Below are 17,326 nucleotides of genomic sequence, written 5' to 3' on the forward strand. Positions count from 1 at the left end.
AGCCAGACACCCCCACCAAACTTGCTGATATTTGTGTCCTTAAGGGGCTGCCCAGAGGGCTTCAGGATCCGGGAAGCTTCTGTGTTCTTTAACTCCCTGTATTTCTCTCTGCTCCCTGCCTGGTCCCGATTCTTGTTGCCCTGGAACCACTGGCCTAAGGCACCCTGCAGAGCTGCCACTCAACAAAGGTAGCCTCCAAAGAGACTACAGTCTCTCCACTTGGCCGACGAACCACCTACTTCTTGGAATCTTCCTCCTTTGTCCCTAGACACCGTGCCGGGGTTCTCCTCTGTCTGACAACTTCTTGTACAGCTCTTCATTTACTTGCTATCCATTAACTATGGATGTCACAAAGGATTCAATCATAGGTCCTCCCTTCTGGGGAGCACTTCTCAAGGAGTTGGTGCTATTCCCACGGTTCCCTGGATCTGGCCAGTTTATGCCCCTCACCTGCTTTAAAAGCCGGCTCAAGGCCCATCCTTTACAGGCCTCTCCTGATGCCTGCTTCTCTGTCTGTGTGCCCCTAGTGTGGAGGGCCTCCACTTGTCATTTTTTCATCACTCACGTCCACACATTTTTCTGTGTGTAAGCATGTGTCTATGCACATACCCTCTTATCTGCCTCACCCAGATAGCAAGCTTCTTGGGCAGATGTGCTTTTATTTCCTTTCCTTCCCCATCATGGCCCAGAGCAGAGCTGGGAGGCATCAAGTCACTGAAGTGTTTCGCCATCCAGAGTCTTTGGGCATCTTATGTTAGCATCCTTGATCTAAGTCTTGGCCAGGAGTTCTGAGCAGAGCACTGAGCTGTACAAGACCAGGAGCTTTTGGCTCTGTCCCTGCTTCTCTGGGTTTCCCTAGGGTAGGAGTGAAGCAGGCTCCTCACTGAACTCTATGCCAGTGAGAGCTTGTGAACCCAACAGGTGTCAGGACTACCCCTGGGGCTGAAAGCTGTCTGTGTGCACTCCAACATGACCAGGAAGCAAAGGGAGACAGCCATGGAGAAGGTCAGTAATCTGGGAGGTGGAAAAAGAAGGTGCTGCTGCTACCTTCCCAGGCTGCCCCAGACCGAACCTGGCCAAAGAAGGAAACCCTGGGAGTCATTGGCACCCCAGCTCCCATCCAGGTCCCTGAACCCTGCAGACCGTGTAGCCTCTGCCTCACTCAGGCTCTAAAATCCTACATGGGAAGGCTGGCCTTATAGGGGAGGACTCTGGGAGAAAAAGCATGCAGTAAATGTCTGTCTGTCTGATTGAGTGACCGGGATGGGGCCCCTTGCAGGTGATGACTGGCAGGGCGCAGGTGCTGCTGTTGTCCCCGGAGGCAGTGGTTGGGACTGGGGCCGGAGGCTTCAGCTGCCTGCCACCTGCAGCCCGGCTGCCCCCTGTGGCATTTGCCTGCATTGATGAGGCTCACTGCCTTTCCCAGTGGGCCCACAATTTCCGGCCCTGCTATCTCCGGCTTTGTAAGGTGAGGCCCTGGGCAGTGGTGAGTGGAGGGTGAAAGAGGCAACTAGAAGGGAGGGGGTGTGAAATTACAAGGAAAAATTGAGGTTCCCCCTGAGAAGCTAATACAAAGATGTGACCCTACAACCCACGGCTGGGCTCTTTGAAGATAGGGTTAGAATTATTCAGCTTACCTCTGGATCTTGGCCACTTTTCCTTTGCCAGGTGTTGCGAGAGTGTTTGGGTGTGCGTTGTTTCCTGGGCCTCACAGCCACTGCCACCCGCACCACTGCCAGGGATGTGGGCCAGCACCTGGGAATCCCAGAGGAAGCCATCTTTGGGACACACTTGGCCACCATCCCCCCCAATCTACAGCTCTCAGTCTCCCTGGATAGAGACAAGGACCAGGTAGGATCCTACCATGCTTCTCCTGAAGGCAAAAGACAGGGTTAGGTTGGATAGAGTTGGTTCCCTAATCCAGGCTGTAAGGAAACCTGCTGCTCTAGTGGGAAAGGAGCCTGAACAGAAATTCCAGGACCTGACTAGAGTTTGCTTTTACTTCTTTTTTTTTTTTTTTACACCTAATAGTATTTTATTTTTTCCACTTACATGTAAAGACAGTTTTCAACATTCAGTTTTGTAAGATTTTAAGTTCCAAATTTTTCTCCTTCCCCCCCTCCTCCCCATCCCAAGATAGCAAGTAATCTGATATAGGTTATACATGTACAGTCATGTTAAACATATTTCCACATCAATCATGTTGTGAAAGAAGAATCACAACGAAAAGGAAAAACCATGAGAAAGAAAAAAGAGAGAGAAAATAATATTCTTCCATCTGCATTCAGACTCCATAGTTCTTTGTCTGGATGTGGATAACATTTTCCATCACAAATCTTTTGGAATTGTTTTGGATCATCGTATTGCTGAGAAGAGCTAAGTCTAACATAGTTGATCACCATTCAATGTGGCTGTTACTGTGTACAATGTTCTCCTGGTTCTGCTCACTTCACTCAGCAGCAGTTCATATAAGTCTTTCCAGGTTTTTCTGAATTCCACTTCCTCATCATTTCTTATAGCACAGTAGTATTCCATTGCATTCATATGCCACAGCTTGTTCTGCCATTCTCCAATTGATGGGCATCCTCTCCGTTTCCAGTTCTTTGCCACCACAAAAAGTTGCTTTTAGTTCTAACTCATCTTGACAACATCCCAAAAGCTGGTTCTGTGAGGTCCCTTCCAGCTCTAACATTCTCTGAGCTTGTGCCAACATAAAATTCTTAACATCTGTGAATGAAGGGTTATCTTTTCATTTATTTCTCCTCTGAAAACCAAGGGAGTTGCTCAACCCCACACAATAACTATCATTCCTGTAATGCTTTACAGTTTAAAGAGCTCTTTCCTTACAGCAACCCTGCCCGTCAAGTAGTGTTATCACGATCTTATTCTGTTTTTTTTTAAAGATTTTCTTCTTTTATTTTTCTTATTTTTATTGATGTCTTTTGTTTTTATATCACATTTGTTTCAAAATGTATTTCTCCTCCTTCCCTACCTAGCAAGTCATCCCTTGTATCAGAGATTTTAAAAGAAAGAAAAAACACAATTCAGCAAAACTAGCTAGTACATCAGCTCTGTGTGCAATGTTCCAGACCCATAGTCCCCCACCTGTGCAATTACAGGAGGGAGATGCATTTTTCTCAACTGTCTTCCAGGGCCAAGCCTGATTGTTCAAATTCCACAGTTTTCTGTCTCTTTTATTTTTCTTTCTATTTGCACCATTGTCATCATTGTGTATATTGTCTGCTTGTATCTTCTTGTTTCATTTTTTTTCCTCTTTTTTTTCTTTTCTTTTTTTTCTTATTTCACTTTGCACCAGTTCACCTGAGTCCTCCTTGCTTCCCTAAATTGTTCATATTCATTTCTTAGGGCACAGCAATAACATATATTTTGTTTGTTTAGCCATTCATTCCCCAGTGGCCACCTACTTTGTTTCCAATTCTTTGCTACCACAAAAAAGGCTGCTGTGAATTTTTTTGATGTATGTGGGACCTCCTTGGGGTGTGTGCTTAGCAGTGGAACCATCCCCATTTCAAAAAGGATATGGACACTCAGAGAGGAATTAACCTTCCGGATGTCACATGACTAGTATCTTGACTCCAGGACCTTTTTTTTTTTTTTTACCATGCAGCACACCGGCTCTCCATAATGATCCTTTGTTCTTCATAAACCTAATCTGTGAAGCTCAGCTCCCTGCCTTCACTAACAAAGAGCTTCTCTTTGGCTAGTGATTAGGCATGATCAGTTTTGTGTGCCTCTGAAGTCTTATCCCTATTGCTTCTTGTACTGGCAAATGAAACTTTAAGACTGGCCATTTATCCAGCACATGGCATTTCTCTGCCTTGCCCACAGTCAGGAATTTTTCAAATGCAGCTCCCAAAACAGTGATCACAAAAATTAGAAATCCAAGCCCTCACAGCTACTGCATTCTTATATCTGTCCAAAGAACAGATTGGCCATTAGCTACAATCCACTCATCCACAGGCATCTTTGTAATTCACAAGAAAGCACTGTTCAAGGCACATTCCTGGCTTCCCCTGCTTGTTTCTGGACAGGAGAAACAACTTGGCAGGCCATCTTTTTGAAACCACTCTTCCATCTTCAGCTTTTCACAGGCTCCATCCAGTTTCTCCACTTCTGGCAAATACTTCAAAATCTCAGGTAGCCTACCAACCTCCCTGAAAACACAACACTATGTACTGACTGTGGTGGATTAAGTGCCTCTAAGTGCAGCAGAAGCATGGAGTGTTCTGCCTGAGTGAGGGAGCCCCTTCCCTCTCCAGACAGGTCCTAGATCCCGTTCCTTGATGGATGCTCTTCCTGGTTGGGTATGATCCACTAATCAGTCAACTAACCAGCACTTATTAAGCACCTACAATGTGCAATGCACCATGATAAACACTACAGGTAACAGGGACAAAAATGTGCTAGATGCTGGTATAAAAGGATAAAAAAAATAAGCAACATATACATATGTAAGGCTTCATGTTGAAAATGTTACTTGAGCCAAGTCTGAAGGAACTGAGACATTCTCTGAAGTGGAGATGGGAAGGAATGGCATTCTGGGAGTGTGGGATGGCTAGTGCAAAGGCATGGAGAAGGGAGATGGGATGTCATGTGTGAAGAAGAGAGAAAAACAATTTGACTAGATCTCAGAATGCAGAAGTGTGAATGTGTGAAGCTCAAAAAAATGGGTTGGCTACATCCAAAGAAAGAACTATGGAGTTTGAATGCAGATCGGAGGACACTATTTGCTATTTTTTTTTCTTCCATTGAGTTTTGATTCCTCTTTCTGGTGGTTCCTCCTATTGGTTCTAATTCTTACTTATAATATCACTAATGTGAAAATGTTTAATAAGAATGTATATGTATAGCCTATATCAGATTGTGTGCCATCTTGGGGAGGGTAGTAGGGAGGGGGAGAAAAATTTTAAACTCAAAAGCATATGGAAGTAATTGTTGATAAACCAAAATAAATTAATTTAAAAAAATAAATTATTGCAACCCTAAAAAAAAATGGGTTGGGGCCAGGTTGCAAAGAACTTTAAATGACAGAGAAATTTCTAGTTTATGCTAAAGGCAATGAGTTTATTGAATAGGAGATTAACATGGTTAGATCTGTGTTTAAGTAAAAATCACTTTGGCAGCTTTGTGGAGGATGGATTGGAATGGGAAGAGGCTGGAGGCAGAGAGATCAATTAGGAGGCCATTGCAGTAGTGGAAAAGTGATGAGGGCCTGAACTAAGGTGGTGGCTATGTGAATAAGAAATGGTTGGATGCAAGAGATTGTGTGGAGATAGAAATAGTAAGATTTGAGAACCACCTGGTATTTTGGATAAGGGAAAGGAAGAATTTAAGACTGATAACAAGGTCACAAAACTGGGATGATGGAAGCTTGGTGGAGGCCTTAACAGAAGTTTGCAAGAGGGTTGTGTTTAGGGGGAAAGAAAATGAGTTTGTTTTGAATATGGTGAATTTAAGATGCCCATGGGATAGCTAGTGTGAAATGTCTTAACAGGCAGTTGTTGATGCAGGCCTGGGACTCTAGGGAGAGGGTTCTGGGAGTCATTTGTGTAGGGATGGAAGTTAAATCCATGACAGTTCTGACTGCAGTAACAGCCACAATGTGCAAATACTAATTTTGACAGACTCATCTCCTCTCAGCAATGCAAGGATCTAAGACAACTCCAAAGGTCTCATGATGGAAAATGACATCCACATCCAGAAAAAGAACTATGGAGTCTGATTGCAGATCAAAGCACATTATTTGATATCTCTTTTTTGTTTGTTTCTTTTCTCAGGGTTTTTCCATTGGCTCTAATTCTTCTTTACAACATGATTAATGTGAAAGCAAGTTCAATATGAATGTATATGTAGAGCCTATATCAGACTGCATGCTGTCTTGGGGTAGACGGAAGGGAGAGATGGGAGAAAATTTGGAACTCAAAATTTTATGGAAGTGAATGTTGAAAACTAAAAATAAATTAATTTTAAAAAAAAGTTCTGGTTGAAATGAGATGGTGAAGAGAGAATTTTGAGAGAGGATTAGATAATCCAGCATAGAGCTTGGGGTGTGATATGGATGATAAGCCAGCAGAGGAGATGAGGATAGAGTGGTCAGACAGGTTAGACGAGAAACAAGAGAACAGTGGCACCAAAGAGAACAGCCAGGAGGAGAAAGCTGTTAATATCAAATGAAGAGAGAGATATAGAAGTATGAAGACTGGGAACAAATCCTCTGCTTTGACAATTAAGAGACTCCGGATGACTTGGAAGAGCAGTTCCACTTGAGTGATGAGGTTGGAAATCAGATTGCAGAGTTAGGGAGAGAGTGAGAGCAAGAGGAAGCAATGGGTATAGACAGCTTTCTTTAGGAACTTGGCTGAGAAAAGGAGATCAGATGCAGGAAACTAGCTTAAGGGGATGACAGGATCTAATGAAAGTCTTTTTGAGGGTGGAGAGTCAGGCATGTCTGAAGGTAGTAGGGAAGGAACTAGTAGATAGAAGTTGAACATTAGAGGTAAGATTGAAGGGGCAGCTTATTGGAATGATGAAGAACGAAGAAATGAGATGGGGTGAAGGGTACATGTAGAGAAGGGAGTGGGGGTTGATAGATGTCAAGGGCTCTTGATAGGAGGTCCTGTCACATGGCTTGACTTTTCACAAGAGGCCATGTGACAGGACATTACATAAGAGGACATTTGACAGTAAGAGGCCAGCTCAAGTGAGAGTGTGGGAGGGAGGGAAAGGTGTGGGAGGTTTGAAGAGAGGAGGTTTGGAATAATTTCTATGGAGAGTGAGATAGGGAGTCTCATCCAGAACAATAAAAGGAGTGCCTTGCAGGGAGTGCCTACTTAAAGCTAGAAAACGGAAATTTATGGTGCACCCAGGCAACTCAATTGTGATTCCTCCAGCTCCATCCAGCAGCCCATGAAGGAGAGATGAAGATGGAGATGATGGGAGTAATGCAGGGTTAGGGCTTGAAAAGGGATGAGCAGTGATGGGACAAGTCAGCAAGGGATTCAAAAGTAGGAGAGTGTTGGGTTAATTACATGGTTGAGATGGGTAAGGGAGGAAAGTAAAATTTCAGCAGGGATAATAGTATAATAAATATTCACGGCATTTAGGTGGTGCAGTGGATAGAGCACTGGCCCTGAAGTCACGAGGACCTGAGTTCAAATCCAGCCTCAGACCAAACACTTGACAGTTTCTAGCTGTGTGACCCTGGGCAAGTCACTTAACCCCAATTGCCTTTAAAAAAAAAAATCTTTGAAATGTAAAAAAAAAAGAAAAAAAGTTTTAGCCTGGAGAAGTATAGTTTCATAATATTTCTAGAGAAATTAAAAAGGAGGTTTTTCTTACATGAACTGATGCTGAGTGAACTGAGCAGCACCAGGACAACATTGTACACTGTAATAAGGACCATTGTTTGAGGAGCAACTATGATAGACTAAGCTCTTCTCAGCAATACAATGATCTAAGACAATTCCAAAAGACTCATGCTGGAAAATGCTATCCACATCCAGAGAAAGAACTATGGAGTCTGAATGCAGATCGAAGCATACTATTTTCTTTCTTTCTTTCTTTTTTTTTTTGGCTTTTTCTTTCTCACGGTTTCTCTCTTTTGTTGATTCTTCTTTCACAACATGACTAATGTGGAAATGTTTAATATGATTGTACATGCATAACCTATATCAGACTGCATGCCATCTTGGGGAGGGGGAAATTTGGAACTCAAAATCTTATAAAAGTGAAGGCTGAAAACTAAAAAAAAAAACTTTAAAAAAAAAAGAGAAAAATGAAGTTTTTAATGTGCTTCCCCAGGTTATACCTAGTTATAATTCCCATCAGCTCTAAGAAAAAAGTCCTTTCTTTACACAGGCCCTTGTGACCCTGCTATAGGGACAACCGTTTAGAGTTCTAGGCTCCATCTTTGTGTATTGCAACCAGAGAGATGAGACAGTACATGTGGCTGCACTGATCAGGACTTGTCTTCAGAAGTCTCAGCACCTAGAATGTTCTGAAGAATCCCCAGGATCCAGAGGTAAGGCTTCAAGGGAAGTGGGGCCTGATGAACCAATGATAATGACAATGCCACAAAGTTTGCAAAGCACTTAACAAATTTCATTTGGTCCTTACAACAACCCTGGGAGGTGGGTGCTTTTATTATCCCCATTTTATAATCTAGGAAACTGAGGTAGAAAAAGGTTAAGTGACTTGTCCAATGTCACACAGCAAATTAATGTCTGAAGCAGGATTCAAACTCGGGTCTTCCCAACAGGCCCTGTGCTCTCTCTCCCCTGCATCACCAGCTACCTGGTCTAACATCCTCACTTGACATATCAGTTAACCAAAGCCCAGATAAGTGAGATAACTTGCCTAATAAAGTCAAGAATGGGGAAAATACTCCATTCCCACCAGCCTTGGTTGGTTCTAGTCCTAGCCCTAGCCCTTCCCCCAAGAGAAAAAGCCAAGTATATAGGCTCAGCCAAGGTGAGAAGAGTCCCAAGGCCCTAGCTCCCCATGTCCTGGTCTGACCCCTAGACCTCCAAAGCATTCTTCCCTATGTCGGAACCAGAGCTTCAGGCCAAAGCCCAAACACACTCCTGTTGGGGAAGGGGAGCTCCCTTCCCAAAGCTGCCTTTGCCACAAAGCAGGGATTCTGATCCTGCTTCGGCTCCCCTAGGAATCCTTCTTCCCTGCTCTGGCCTCTAGGCACTGTAATGTAGTGGAAAGAGGCACCAGAGCACCTGAGTCTGAGTTTCAGCACAGGAAGTGTGTGACCTTGTAAGGAGCCTTGACCCTGGAACCAGAAGGCCAGAGTTTGAATTCCAGCTCTGAACACTACCAGCTGTGCGACTGTAGAGGAGCCCCCTCACTTCTCTGTCACCAGCTTCTACCTTTCTTAAATGAGGAGTCTCTACTAGATGGTCTCCAGATTCTGAGACTCCAGGATTCTCTCCAAGTATGTGTCCTCCTGTGTCAAATGTAAATAATGCTGTTTGCACCAAAGTGCTGTGTAAATACTGTGATTACTCATCATCGCAATTCTTTGTGCATGTGATTTGTTATTAATAAACCAGCCTCCCAGTGTCCCTGTTCCTTTTTGCAGGGCGGCTGCCAGAGGCTGTGGCAGAGGCATATCACGCGGGCCTGTCAGCCTCGGAGCGTCGGCGGGTACAGCGGGCCTTCATGCAGGGCCGGCTGCGAGTGGTGGTAGCCACGGTGGCATTTGGGATGGGGCTGGACCGGCCAGATGTACGAGCTGTGCTGCACCATGGGCTCCCTGGAAGCATTGAGAGCTACGTGCAGGAGATTGGGCGGGCTGGGCGGGATGGGCTGCCTGCCCACTGCCACCTCTTCCTGCAGCCCCAGGTCAGTCCTCAGTGCCTGGCCCCCTCCAGGCTTTGTTTATGGCCTTCAGTACTTCCCCTCGGTTCCACATAGGCCTTGAGAGGCATGGTAGTGACAAGATCCCCTTTGAAGTCCCTGTACCTGAGCCCTGCTCCATGACCCACTTGCACTACTTTATGATTCACGATGTTGAGCATTCCTTGACTCCTCTTCAGTAAGAACATTTGGGAAGACGGTTGCCTGACCCACTCTCCTCCTCGCTACAGGGAGACGACCTTCGAGAACTGCGCAGGCACATCTATGCTGACACTGTAGACTACCTGACTCTCAAGAAACTGGTGCATAGGGTGTTTGCCCCATGCACCTGTTCAAAGCTTCTCCAAAAGCTGCAAGTGCTGGTGGGTTTGAGGATCCGTGTCCCATCTCTTTCCCAGCTGAGCCTTTGGGAACACGAGGGATCCTTGTGGGGTGGGGCCTAGGGGGTTAACACCGGTGCTTCTTCAGTCCCTTGGTTCTCCGTGTCTTATCGTCCTATGGGTAAGGATCTTCACTTGGGGAGCCCTCCTGACTTTGTTGGGGTGGGGAGGTGTCTTCCCGCAGAAGGCTGAGGTGAGCAGTGGGGAGATGCTGGAGGCCCTGGAGAAGAGCTCTACTCACCATAGGCAAGAGATGCAGGAAGTGCCCAACTCAGGAGGAGAGGGGATGCAGAGTGCTGGTCTGCAGGAGGAAAGTGAGGTTCCTGCCAGCGTAGACAGAGCCTGCCCAGGCCATGAGCGCGCCCTGTCTGTTCAGCAAATGGTAGAGGCTCTGGACATGCGTGAGGAGGGTAAGACCCTGAAATTCTGTCTCCTGGACAGACAAGCCCTGGTCCTGGTTTCCCTTGGTTATTATGAACAATCATCTCCTATTTCTGTGGTTCTTTCAACCCTATTAAAAGTAATACAAGTGTTACAGATGAGAATCTGGAAGCTTGGGAAAGTGAAGTGACTCACCCGTGGTTACCGTCAGAAACAGGACTCAAATGCCCCAGCGTACTGTCCTCCAGAACAGTGTTCTTCTCCCTATGTCACTCATTTCAGATGATCATAGAGTTTAGACCTGGAAAAGACTTTAAAGGCCATCCAGTCAAGTCAACAAGCATCGATTAAGCACTGACTATGAGTCAGGCCCTGTGCTAAGCACAGGGGATACAACCAAAGGCAAAAAAAAATAAATCTCCACTGTCAGGAAACTCGACAGACTAATGGGGGAGACCATGTACAAACAATGTGCAAACAAGATATATTCTGGATAAATTAGAGATAATCAACAGAAAGAAGGCAACTAGTATTAAGGGGAATCAGGAAAGACTTCTCATAGAAAGTGGGATTTAATCTGGGACGTGAAGGAAGCCAGGGAGGGAAAGACAGAGAATTCCAGGCATGGGGGACAGCCAGTGAAAGTGGACGTGGAGAACGTGAAGTGTCGTGTGTGAAGAATTGCAAGGAGGCCAGTGTCACTGGATCACCCCACTGTATGGGGGTGGTAAGGCATGAGAAGAGTGGAAAGGGAAGAGGAGGCCGGGTTAGGAAGATAGAAGATTTTATATGTGATCCCAGAAGTAACTGGATTCTGCCGAATAGGGAAGGTGACAAGGTCAGACCTGTGCCGCCTGACGGCAGAATGGAGATGAAGATGAGAGACTTGAGGCAGGGAGGCCAACCAGCAAGAGTCCAGATGTGAGGTGATGAGGGCTTGCATCTGGGTGGTGGTGGTGTCAGAGCAGGGAGAAGACATGTTATAAAGGTGGAACTGACAGCATCTGGCAACAGGTTGGATAGGGAAAGCGAGAGGGAGGAGTTGAGGAGGAACCCAGGTTGCAAGGCAGGTAACTGGGAGGATGCTGGCACCCTGGATAGTCCCACCAAGATAGGAACAGTAGGAAGAGGGAGGAATTTGGGAAGAAAGATAAAGGGGTTTTGGCCATGTGGCATTTAAGATGTGCACGAGGCATCCAGTTTGAGATGTCCAATGGCATTGAAGATGGAAGTTAAGGCTGGATATGTAGATCAGAGAGCATCGGCATAGAGACAACTGAATCTGAGGGGGCTGATGAGGTCACCAAGGAAAATAAGTATAAGAGGAGTCTTGTGGGCACCCGCAGTTAGTTGGCATGACCTGCGGGGAGATCTAATAGAGGAGACTGGAAATTTAACCCCTCATTTTGCACATGAGAATAGAAGAATTGAGGAAATTGGCCCAGAGAGGTAGGGGATTTGCCTCCAGTGACGCAAGTAGCATCCACATTGATCAACCTTTGTCTTATGCTGCTTTGGCCTCTTTCTTCCTTCCTCCCCATGAAACTGGCCGCCAGTCAGAGACAGAAGAACCAAAAACAGACCCTATCTCTGTCAATAGCCTATGGGAAACGGCAAGACCTGGGCTCAAGGTCTCTCCTTTCACAGCTGCTTCCCTTTTTGTACTTTGCCAGCCATTGAGACGCTGCTCTGCTATCTGGAGCTGCACCCTAGAAACTGGCTGAAGCTGCTGGCCCCAACCTTCGCCGCTTGCCATTTGAAATGCTACGGTGGGCCCCTGCAGCTCCAGGCCTTGGCCAAGAGGTAAGGAGATCATGTGACCAATATCCCACAAGAGCTGGATGGCTCTGAATTGCAGCTGCCTCTGGCTTGAGATTCAGCCTCACACTATTGACTTTGGGTGGGAGGATGCCATTGAATAAAGGTATAACTAAGATCTGTTTGGCATCACCGAGAGGACCAGGGCAGGTGCCTTTTTTTATAGGTGGTAGTGGTAAGTTCAGAAATGGTTATTTTAGGGGCAGCTAGGTGGCGAAGTGGATAGAGCACTGGCCCTGGAGTCAGGAGGACCTGAGTTCAAATCCAGCCTCAGACACATAACACTTACTAGCTGTGTGACCCTGGGCAAGTCACTTAACCCCACTGCCTAGCCAAAAAAAAAAAGAATGGTCATTTTAGGGGCCAAAGAGCCAAGGCAAGCCTCTTTCTCCCTCTTGCCCCACGGCAGGTGTCCCCCCGTGGCTGTGGGCCTCGCTCGACAGCAGGCAGCCAAGGCCAAAGGCAGGAGCTCCCTGGATTTCAATGTCATAGAGCTGGCTGACTCCATGGGCTGCGACGCAGCTCTTGTGCGGCGGACACTGAACCAGCTGCAATGGGAGGCGGCTCCTGGAAAGGGTAAGGGCTATATGTGAGCTCTTCCCCTATACGTACCCTGCCTCCCCCCCTATAGCTTGGCCTCTTCTCTGTTCACCCTTTCAGACCTCAGATGTGGATGAGTCTTCAAATGAAGCTCCCTTTTCCCTAGATAGTTACATTCCACATGGAAAAAGACTTGGTGACAGGGGCCTCTTGCGGGGAACGGGAACAGGAGGAATGGGCTGTGTCTGGTACAGGACCCTTGGGCAGTTAGGATTAAGAGTAGGCCATTCCCAGGTTACCTGAGCGAGCCATGTGCCTTCCCTTGATGTAGGAGCTCCTCGTCGTACAGGGGTCCTGGTGGAGTTCAGGGACCTGTCATTCCACATGCAGTCCCCAGGGGACCTGACAGCCATTGAGCAGGATGAAATCTGTGACTTTCTGCACCAGCGTATCCAAGCCCGAGAAAGGGGAGCTCTGGCCCAGTTACGGGCCACCTTCCAGGCCTTCCAAAGGTGAGAAATTAGGGGCCAGGGCCTGAAGGCAGTGTTGGCCCCCCGCCTCTTCTGAAAGAGACTGGAAGGAGTGTCAGAGTCCTACCTCTTCAATGCACTTTATGGGGGCTGGGCCTCAAGTAGGTGGGGTTAGAACCCCATACAGGCAGGTGGGGTGTCTGTGCCCATCACTTAGAAGCCCTGGGACTGTTTTATTTGGCATGTGTCCTGCCCTGCTTCTTAGGGTGGCATTCCCCAACTGTGGGCCCTGCATGGAGCATGCAGATGAAGAAAGGAGTGAACAACTGAAGATCCTGCTCACCCGTTACTTTGAGGAGGGGACACCAGCACTTTTTGAGGGTCCATTCAGGGAAGACACCGAGCAGGACCATGACTTTGGTCAGGCCAGAGTGAGTGTCACTAATCTCCAGAGTCTATGGCCACTCCCTTGGAAAAGAACCTAGGCTTGGCTGCACTGTGGGAGACAGAAAATGATGGGCCTTCTCAAGGAGGCCCCAGGGTAGTGGGAAAAACGTGACTTACCTACTTACAAAGTTTGAAATGTGTGTACTCCTGGAAGAAAGACGGTCAGAGGGTCTTTATGGAAGACAGGCATGAAACTCTGAATCTTAGAAGGTGCAGAAGCAGGAATAAGCATGATTTATGAGTGGGAGATGACATGAGACCAGTCTGACCAGAGAATGCCTACTGAGAATCAGTAAATTGGGGAGGGGGAAGGGGCAGTAAGTGGGCAGGTAGGTGGTGCAGTGGATAGAGAGCCAAGCCTGAAGTCAGAAAGACTCATCTCCCAGTTCAAATTTGGCCTCAGATACTTACTAGCTGTGAGAGCTTGGGCAAGTCACTTAACCCTATTTGCCTCAGTTCTTCATCTGTAAAATGGGCTGGAGAAGGAAATGACAAATCACTCCAGTCTCTCTCCCAAGAATACCCCAAATGGGATCACAAAGAATCAGACATGTCTGAAATGACTGAACGACAAGGGGGTCTTACGTCACAATTAAGCTGGAAATTGCTCTTTAAGATTCTATCCATTATTTGTTCAGGCCCACTTGCCTAGAGCCCTGAGTCTTCTGGCTGTCTGGTGGGAGGGGATGTGAAGCCCTGTCAGCCTGGCCTAACTCCTCCTCTCTATTTACCTTCCTGTGCATGTAGCTCCAGGACTGGGAGAGTTCCATCTGCTCTGACATTCGCCATTTGCTATCCATCCGGCAGGAGGAGAAGTTCTCAGGCAGAGCTGTTGCCAGGATCTTCCATGGCATTGGTGAGAGCTGGGCCTCCTGCCCTCATAATAATGCCTGTTTGCCTTCTTGTCATTCCCCATCACTAGGACCCAACTTAATGTCCAAGGGGCTGTTCTTAGCCCCAGCTCCTCTGAGAGGAGTTCTCACTTTCTCTGGGTCCACAGGGGACATCAGCCCGGATGGGACCATTTCCATTCCCAATGTGATAGGGTGGTAATAAGCTCCTTGGTCCTGGGTCTCATGCCACTGTGCCCCATCTCATGTCCACAGGAAGCCCCTGTTACCCAGCAGAGGTGTATGGGCAGGACCGGCGATTCTGGAGGAAATACCTACACGTGAGCTTCCCCAGCCTCCTCTGCCTAGCCACAAGAGAGATTCTTGCCTGGAAGCAAGCCTGAAAGGGCCTCATCCCATCATTCCCATCAGACAGTTGCTGCCATCCTCATCGAGGAAAAGTGTTGGCCCGTCTGCTAGGAAAGAGGCATGTGGTACTGGAATGGACACAAGCCCCAACTACCATTCACTGTCTAAGAGGAGAAAGGACAATCCTCGAAGCAAGAAATAAAAAGCCCATGGATTTGTTTTTATTGATACTGAAAACAGGTCCCAGGTCCCAGCCCCAGTCTGGGGTGTGAGAAGCAGGGGATGAGGGAGTGTTCCCTTCATTTCCTTTCCTTGTTCAACCCAGGCTACTGGGAGCCAAGTCCAGATAGAGCAGGGCTACCAGAGAGAGGGCAAGGAAGAGTGTGAAGCACAGCCCCAGGCCCAGCCCATCTGCCAGGGCTCCAGCCCCTGTGGTCAGCAGCAACTTCCCCAGCAGCTCCAATGTGGCCAGAAAGCTGTAGTGAGTGGACTGGGGAGAGCAGAGGACAGAGCCTAAAGGGACCCCAAGGCCCACAATGCACCACCATTTCCCCTAACTACCACCATTCCTAACATGCAGCTCCCCTTCCCACATCAGCAGGGCTCCCTTGGGCACTGCAAGGGTCCCAGAATATAAAGGCTTCCCAGGGTGAGTTGTTCTGCCCTTTGTGGGGAGTGGTAGCTGCCATTCACTTGAGGCCTTTGTCATCTTGGGCAAGGAGCAGCCTCATCTCCATTTAAAGGAGCCTGTACCTTAAAAGGCCAAGTCAGTCCAGGGGACCCAAGAATATCACCTCCCACACACACCCAGTACCTGGATGGAGCCATGTGCTCGCTGGCTGCAGTGTATCATAAGAGCAAAGGTGAGGGTGGTCACAGTTCCACTCAGAAAGTGCTGGGGGACAAGGCTCACCAAGGCAGCCCCTAAGGAGGATGAAGGGTCAGTGCCAACTGACAGTCCCCTTCCATCCTTCAGTGCCTCCCCAAAGTCTGCCCTGAGTGACCCCACCACCCATAGCCCAGTCCCTTTCTGCAGCATCTCTGCCTCTGTTCAGTCCCTCTGTTCTTCCTCACCTTTTAAGAGGCCCCCCAGACTGGAGCTAGGCAAGCAGGAGAGCAGAGCCATCTGGAAGGCCAGGGCCCCAATGCGCAGCTGCAGGAGGGGCTTCAGGAGAGGCAGGGGCTGCCTAGGCAGAGGTGGAGGCGGGGCTCAGTGAGGTCAGCCTTGACCCAACCTCCCCTTCATCCCTCACCTCTAGCCTGCTCTTCTCACCTGTGCTTGGCAAGAAGAACACCACCCAGGGAAGAACCAGCGATGGAGAAACCCATAGCCACCATCCCATTCCACAGCCCCACTTCTGCAGCTGACACACCCTGGTCCAGCAGAAAGAGAGGGAACAGGCTGATGGCACCCTGTTCACCTGGGCATGGGACAGAGGTAGGACATGATGGCACAGCTGAGCAAGGAATCTCAGGCCTCCGCCCTCCTCCAGGAACCTTTCCCTCACTGCTACAGGATCTCATAGCAGTTAGGATTGCAAAAGACCAGAAGTCAACTCCCTTATCTTACAAAGGAGGCCCAGGGAAGTGATTGTTCCAGGGGCCCACAGCTGCTTAGTGGCAGGGCCAGGATTCAAGCTCTGGGCCCCTGACACCAAATCCAGTGCTCTTCATCACATCAGGCTTCTCTCTGGATAAGGGGGATCTCAAAACTGGTAGTCCAGTCAGGCCTGGAAAAGCTTTTAAAGACCACGCAGTCATACCCCCATTTCAGAGGGAAACCAAGGTTCACAGATAGGAAGGAAACTGCCTGGTCACACAGCAAATGAGGGGCTGAACCAGGCTTTTCCCCAACCAAACTCTGCCCCCTTTATGAATGGGGAAACTGAGGCCCACAGGAGTCGTCCAGGCCAGGGCTGAGAGCCTGACACTCACCTAACTTGTAGAGAAGGACAAAGCCAGCGGTCCACGGGGTCCCCGGCACAGCCAGGAGGGCTCGCCAGCCACGAGGGGGGTGGCCCTGACTCTCCTGGGCCCGCAGGGGTGGGAGCTGCAGGGCAGGGGCCCCCCAGGCCAGGGCGGCGGCCAGCCCATAGACCGTGGCCAGCCCCAGAAACAGGGACCCCCACGTGAGGTCGGGGCTGACGGCCAGGAGCCCCCCGCCGGCCAGGGCGGCCCCCAGCTTGTAGGCCACCACCTGCACGGTGTTGCCCGGGCCCAGCTCGGCAGGGGCCAGCAGCCGCACGGCCAGCCCGTCCAACGCCACGTCCTGCGCCGCGGCCCCTGCGTTGAGCAGCAGCAGCAGCGCCGCGGCCCCGGCCGGCAGCCCCGACGAGCCGGGCCCCGAGCCGGGAGGCAGCGCCGCCAGTAGCGAGCACAGCAGCCCCAGCGCCGCGGTGCTCAGGGCCAGCCAGGCCTGCGGGGAGCCGCGCCGGTCCACCAGCGGGGCCCAGGCCACTTTGAGCAGCCAGGGCGCGTGCAGGGCGCGGGTCAGCCCCACGCGGGTCAGCGACAGCCCATGCGAGCGCAGCAGCAGCAGGGGCAGCAGCCCCGCCTGCAGCCCGTGGGGCAGGCCCTGCACCAGGTACAGCAAGCCCAGCAGCGCCAGCCTGCCGCCCATCGGAGGTCACCGCGGGTCAGGGGTCACGGGCACGGTCAGGGTCTCGGTCTGCCCCCAGGGGAGCCTGCTGGGGGGTGGACAGGG

The 17,326-nt window shown here is 49.1% G+C and overlaps 2 protein-coding genes and 1 long non-coding RNA gene across 3 annotated transcripts in view; 1 reads left to right on the forward strand and 2 right to left on the reverse strand.

The window, feature by feature from the left end:
- Positions 1 to 14,852, forward strand: part of RECQL4 (RecQ like helicase 4) — a 37,029-nt gene extending 22,177 nt beyond the window's left edge. The window contains 13 exon segments of the mRNA XM_027857590.1: positions 922 to 1,005; positions 1,280 to 1,468; positions 1,669 to 1,851; positions 7,879 to 8,041; positions 9,110 to 9,372; positions 9,618 to 9,749; positions 9,952 to 10,177; positions 11,822 to 11,951; positions 12,376 to 12,542; positions 12,838 to 13,018; positions 13,242 to 13,407; positions 14,171 to 14,279; positions 14,530 to 14,852. Of these exon segments, the coding sequence (XP_027713391.1) occupies positions 922 to 1,005; positions 1,280 to 1,468; positions 1,669 to 1,851; positions 7,879 to 8,041; positions 9,110 to 9,372; positions 9,618 to 9,749; positions 9,952 to 10,177; positions 11,822 to 11,951; positions 12,376 to 12,542; positions 12,838 to 13,018; positions 13,242 to 13,407; positions 14,171 to 14,279; positions 14,530 to 14,657 (2,121 nt within the window). The 3' untranslated portion in view covers positions 14,658 to 14,852.
- On the reverse strand, positions 12,446 to 13,873 carry LOC114039749. The gene is made up of 4 exons (XR_003568698.1): positions 13,835 to 13,873; positions 13,320 to 13,472; positions 12,806 to 12,908; positions 12,446 to 12,533 (listed from the first exon to the last, which is right to left on the reverse strand). It is a non-coding gene; the product is annotated as an uncharacterized LOC114039749 (long non-coding RNA).
- Positions 14,822 to 17,287, reverse strand: MFSD3 (major facilitator superfamily domain containing 3). The gene is made up of 5 exons (XM_027857589.1): positions 16,558 to 17,287; positions 15,896 to 16,043; positions 15,697 to 15,809; positions 15,437 to 15,546; positions 14,822 to 15,112 (listed from the first exon to the last, which is right to left on the reverse strand). Exons 1-5 carry the CDS (start codon positions 17,240 to 17,242, stop codon positions 14,939 to 14,941), a joined length of 1,230 nt encoding a protein of 409 aa, XP_027713390.1. The 5' UTR covers positions 17,243 to 17,287; the 3' UTR covers positions 14,822 to 14,938.
- Positions 17,288 to 17,326: the final 39 nt, after the last annotated feature.

This window comes from Vombatus ursinus, unplaced genomic scaffold (assembly GCF_900497805.2).
Source record: "Vombatus ursinus unplaced genomic scaffold, bare-nosed wombat genome assembly UNPS02012319.1, whole genome shotgun sequence".
NCBI classification, from domain to species: Eukaryota; Metazoa; Chordata; class Mammalia; order Diprotodontia; family Vombatidae; genus Vombatus; species Vombatus ursinus.

Excerpts from the sequence above, each read along its gene's own strand:
- MFSD3 (XM_027857589.1), bottom strand. The coding sequence starts at position 17,242 with ATGGGCGGCAGGCTGGCGCTGCTGGGCTTGCTGTACCTGGTGCAGGGC. Across the intron at positions 15,547-15,696 it reads TCTGGGGGGCCTCTTAAAAG|GGGCTGCCTTGGTGAGCCTT; the intron begins GTGAGGAAGAAC and ends CATCCTCCTTAG. Across the intron at positions 15,113-15,436 it reads GAGCACATGGCTCCATCCAG|TCCACTCACTACAGCTTTCT; the intron begins GTACTGGGTGTG and ends TGCTCTCCCCAG.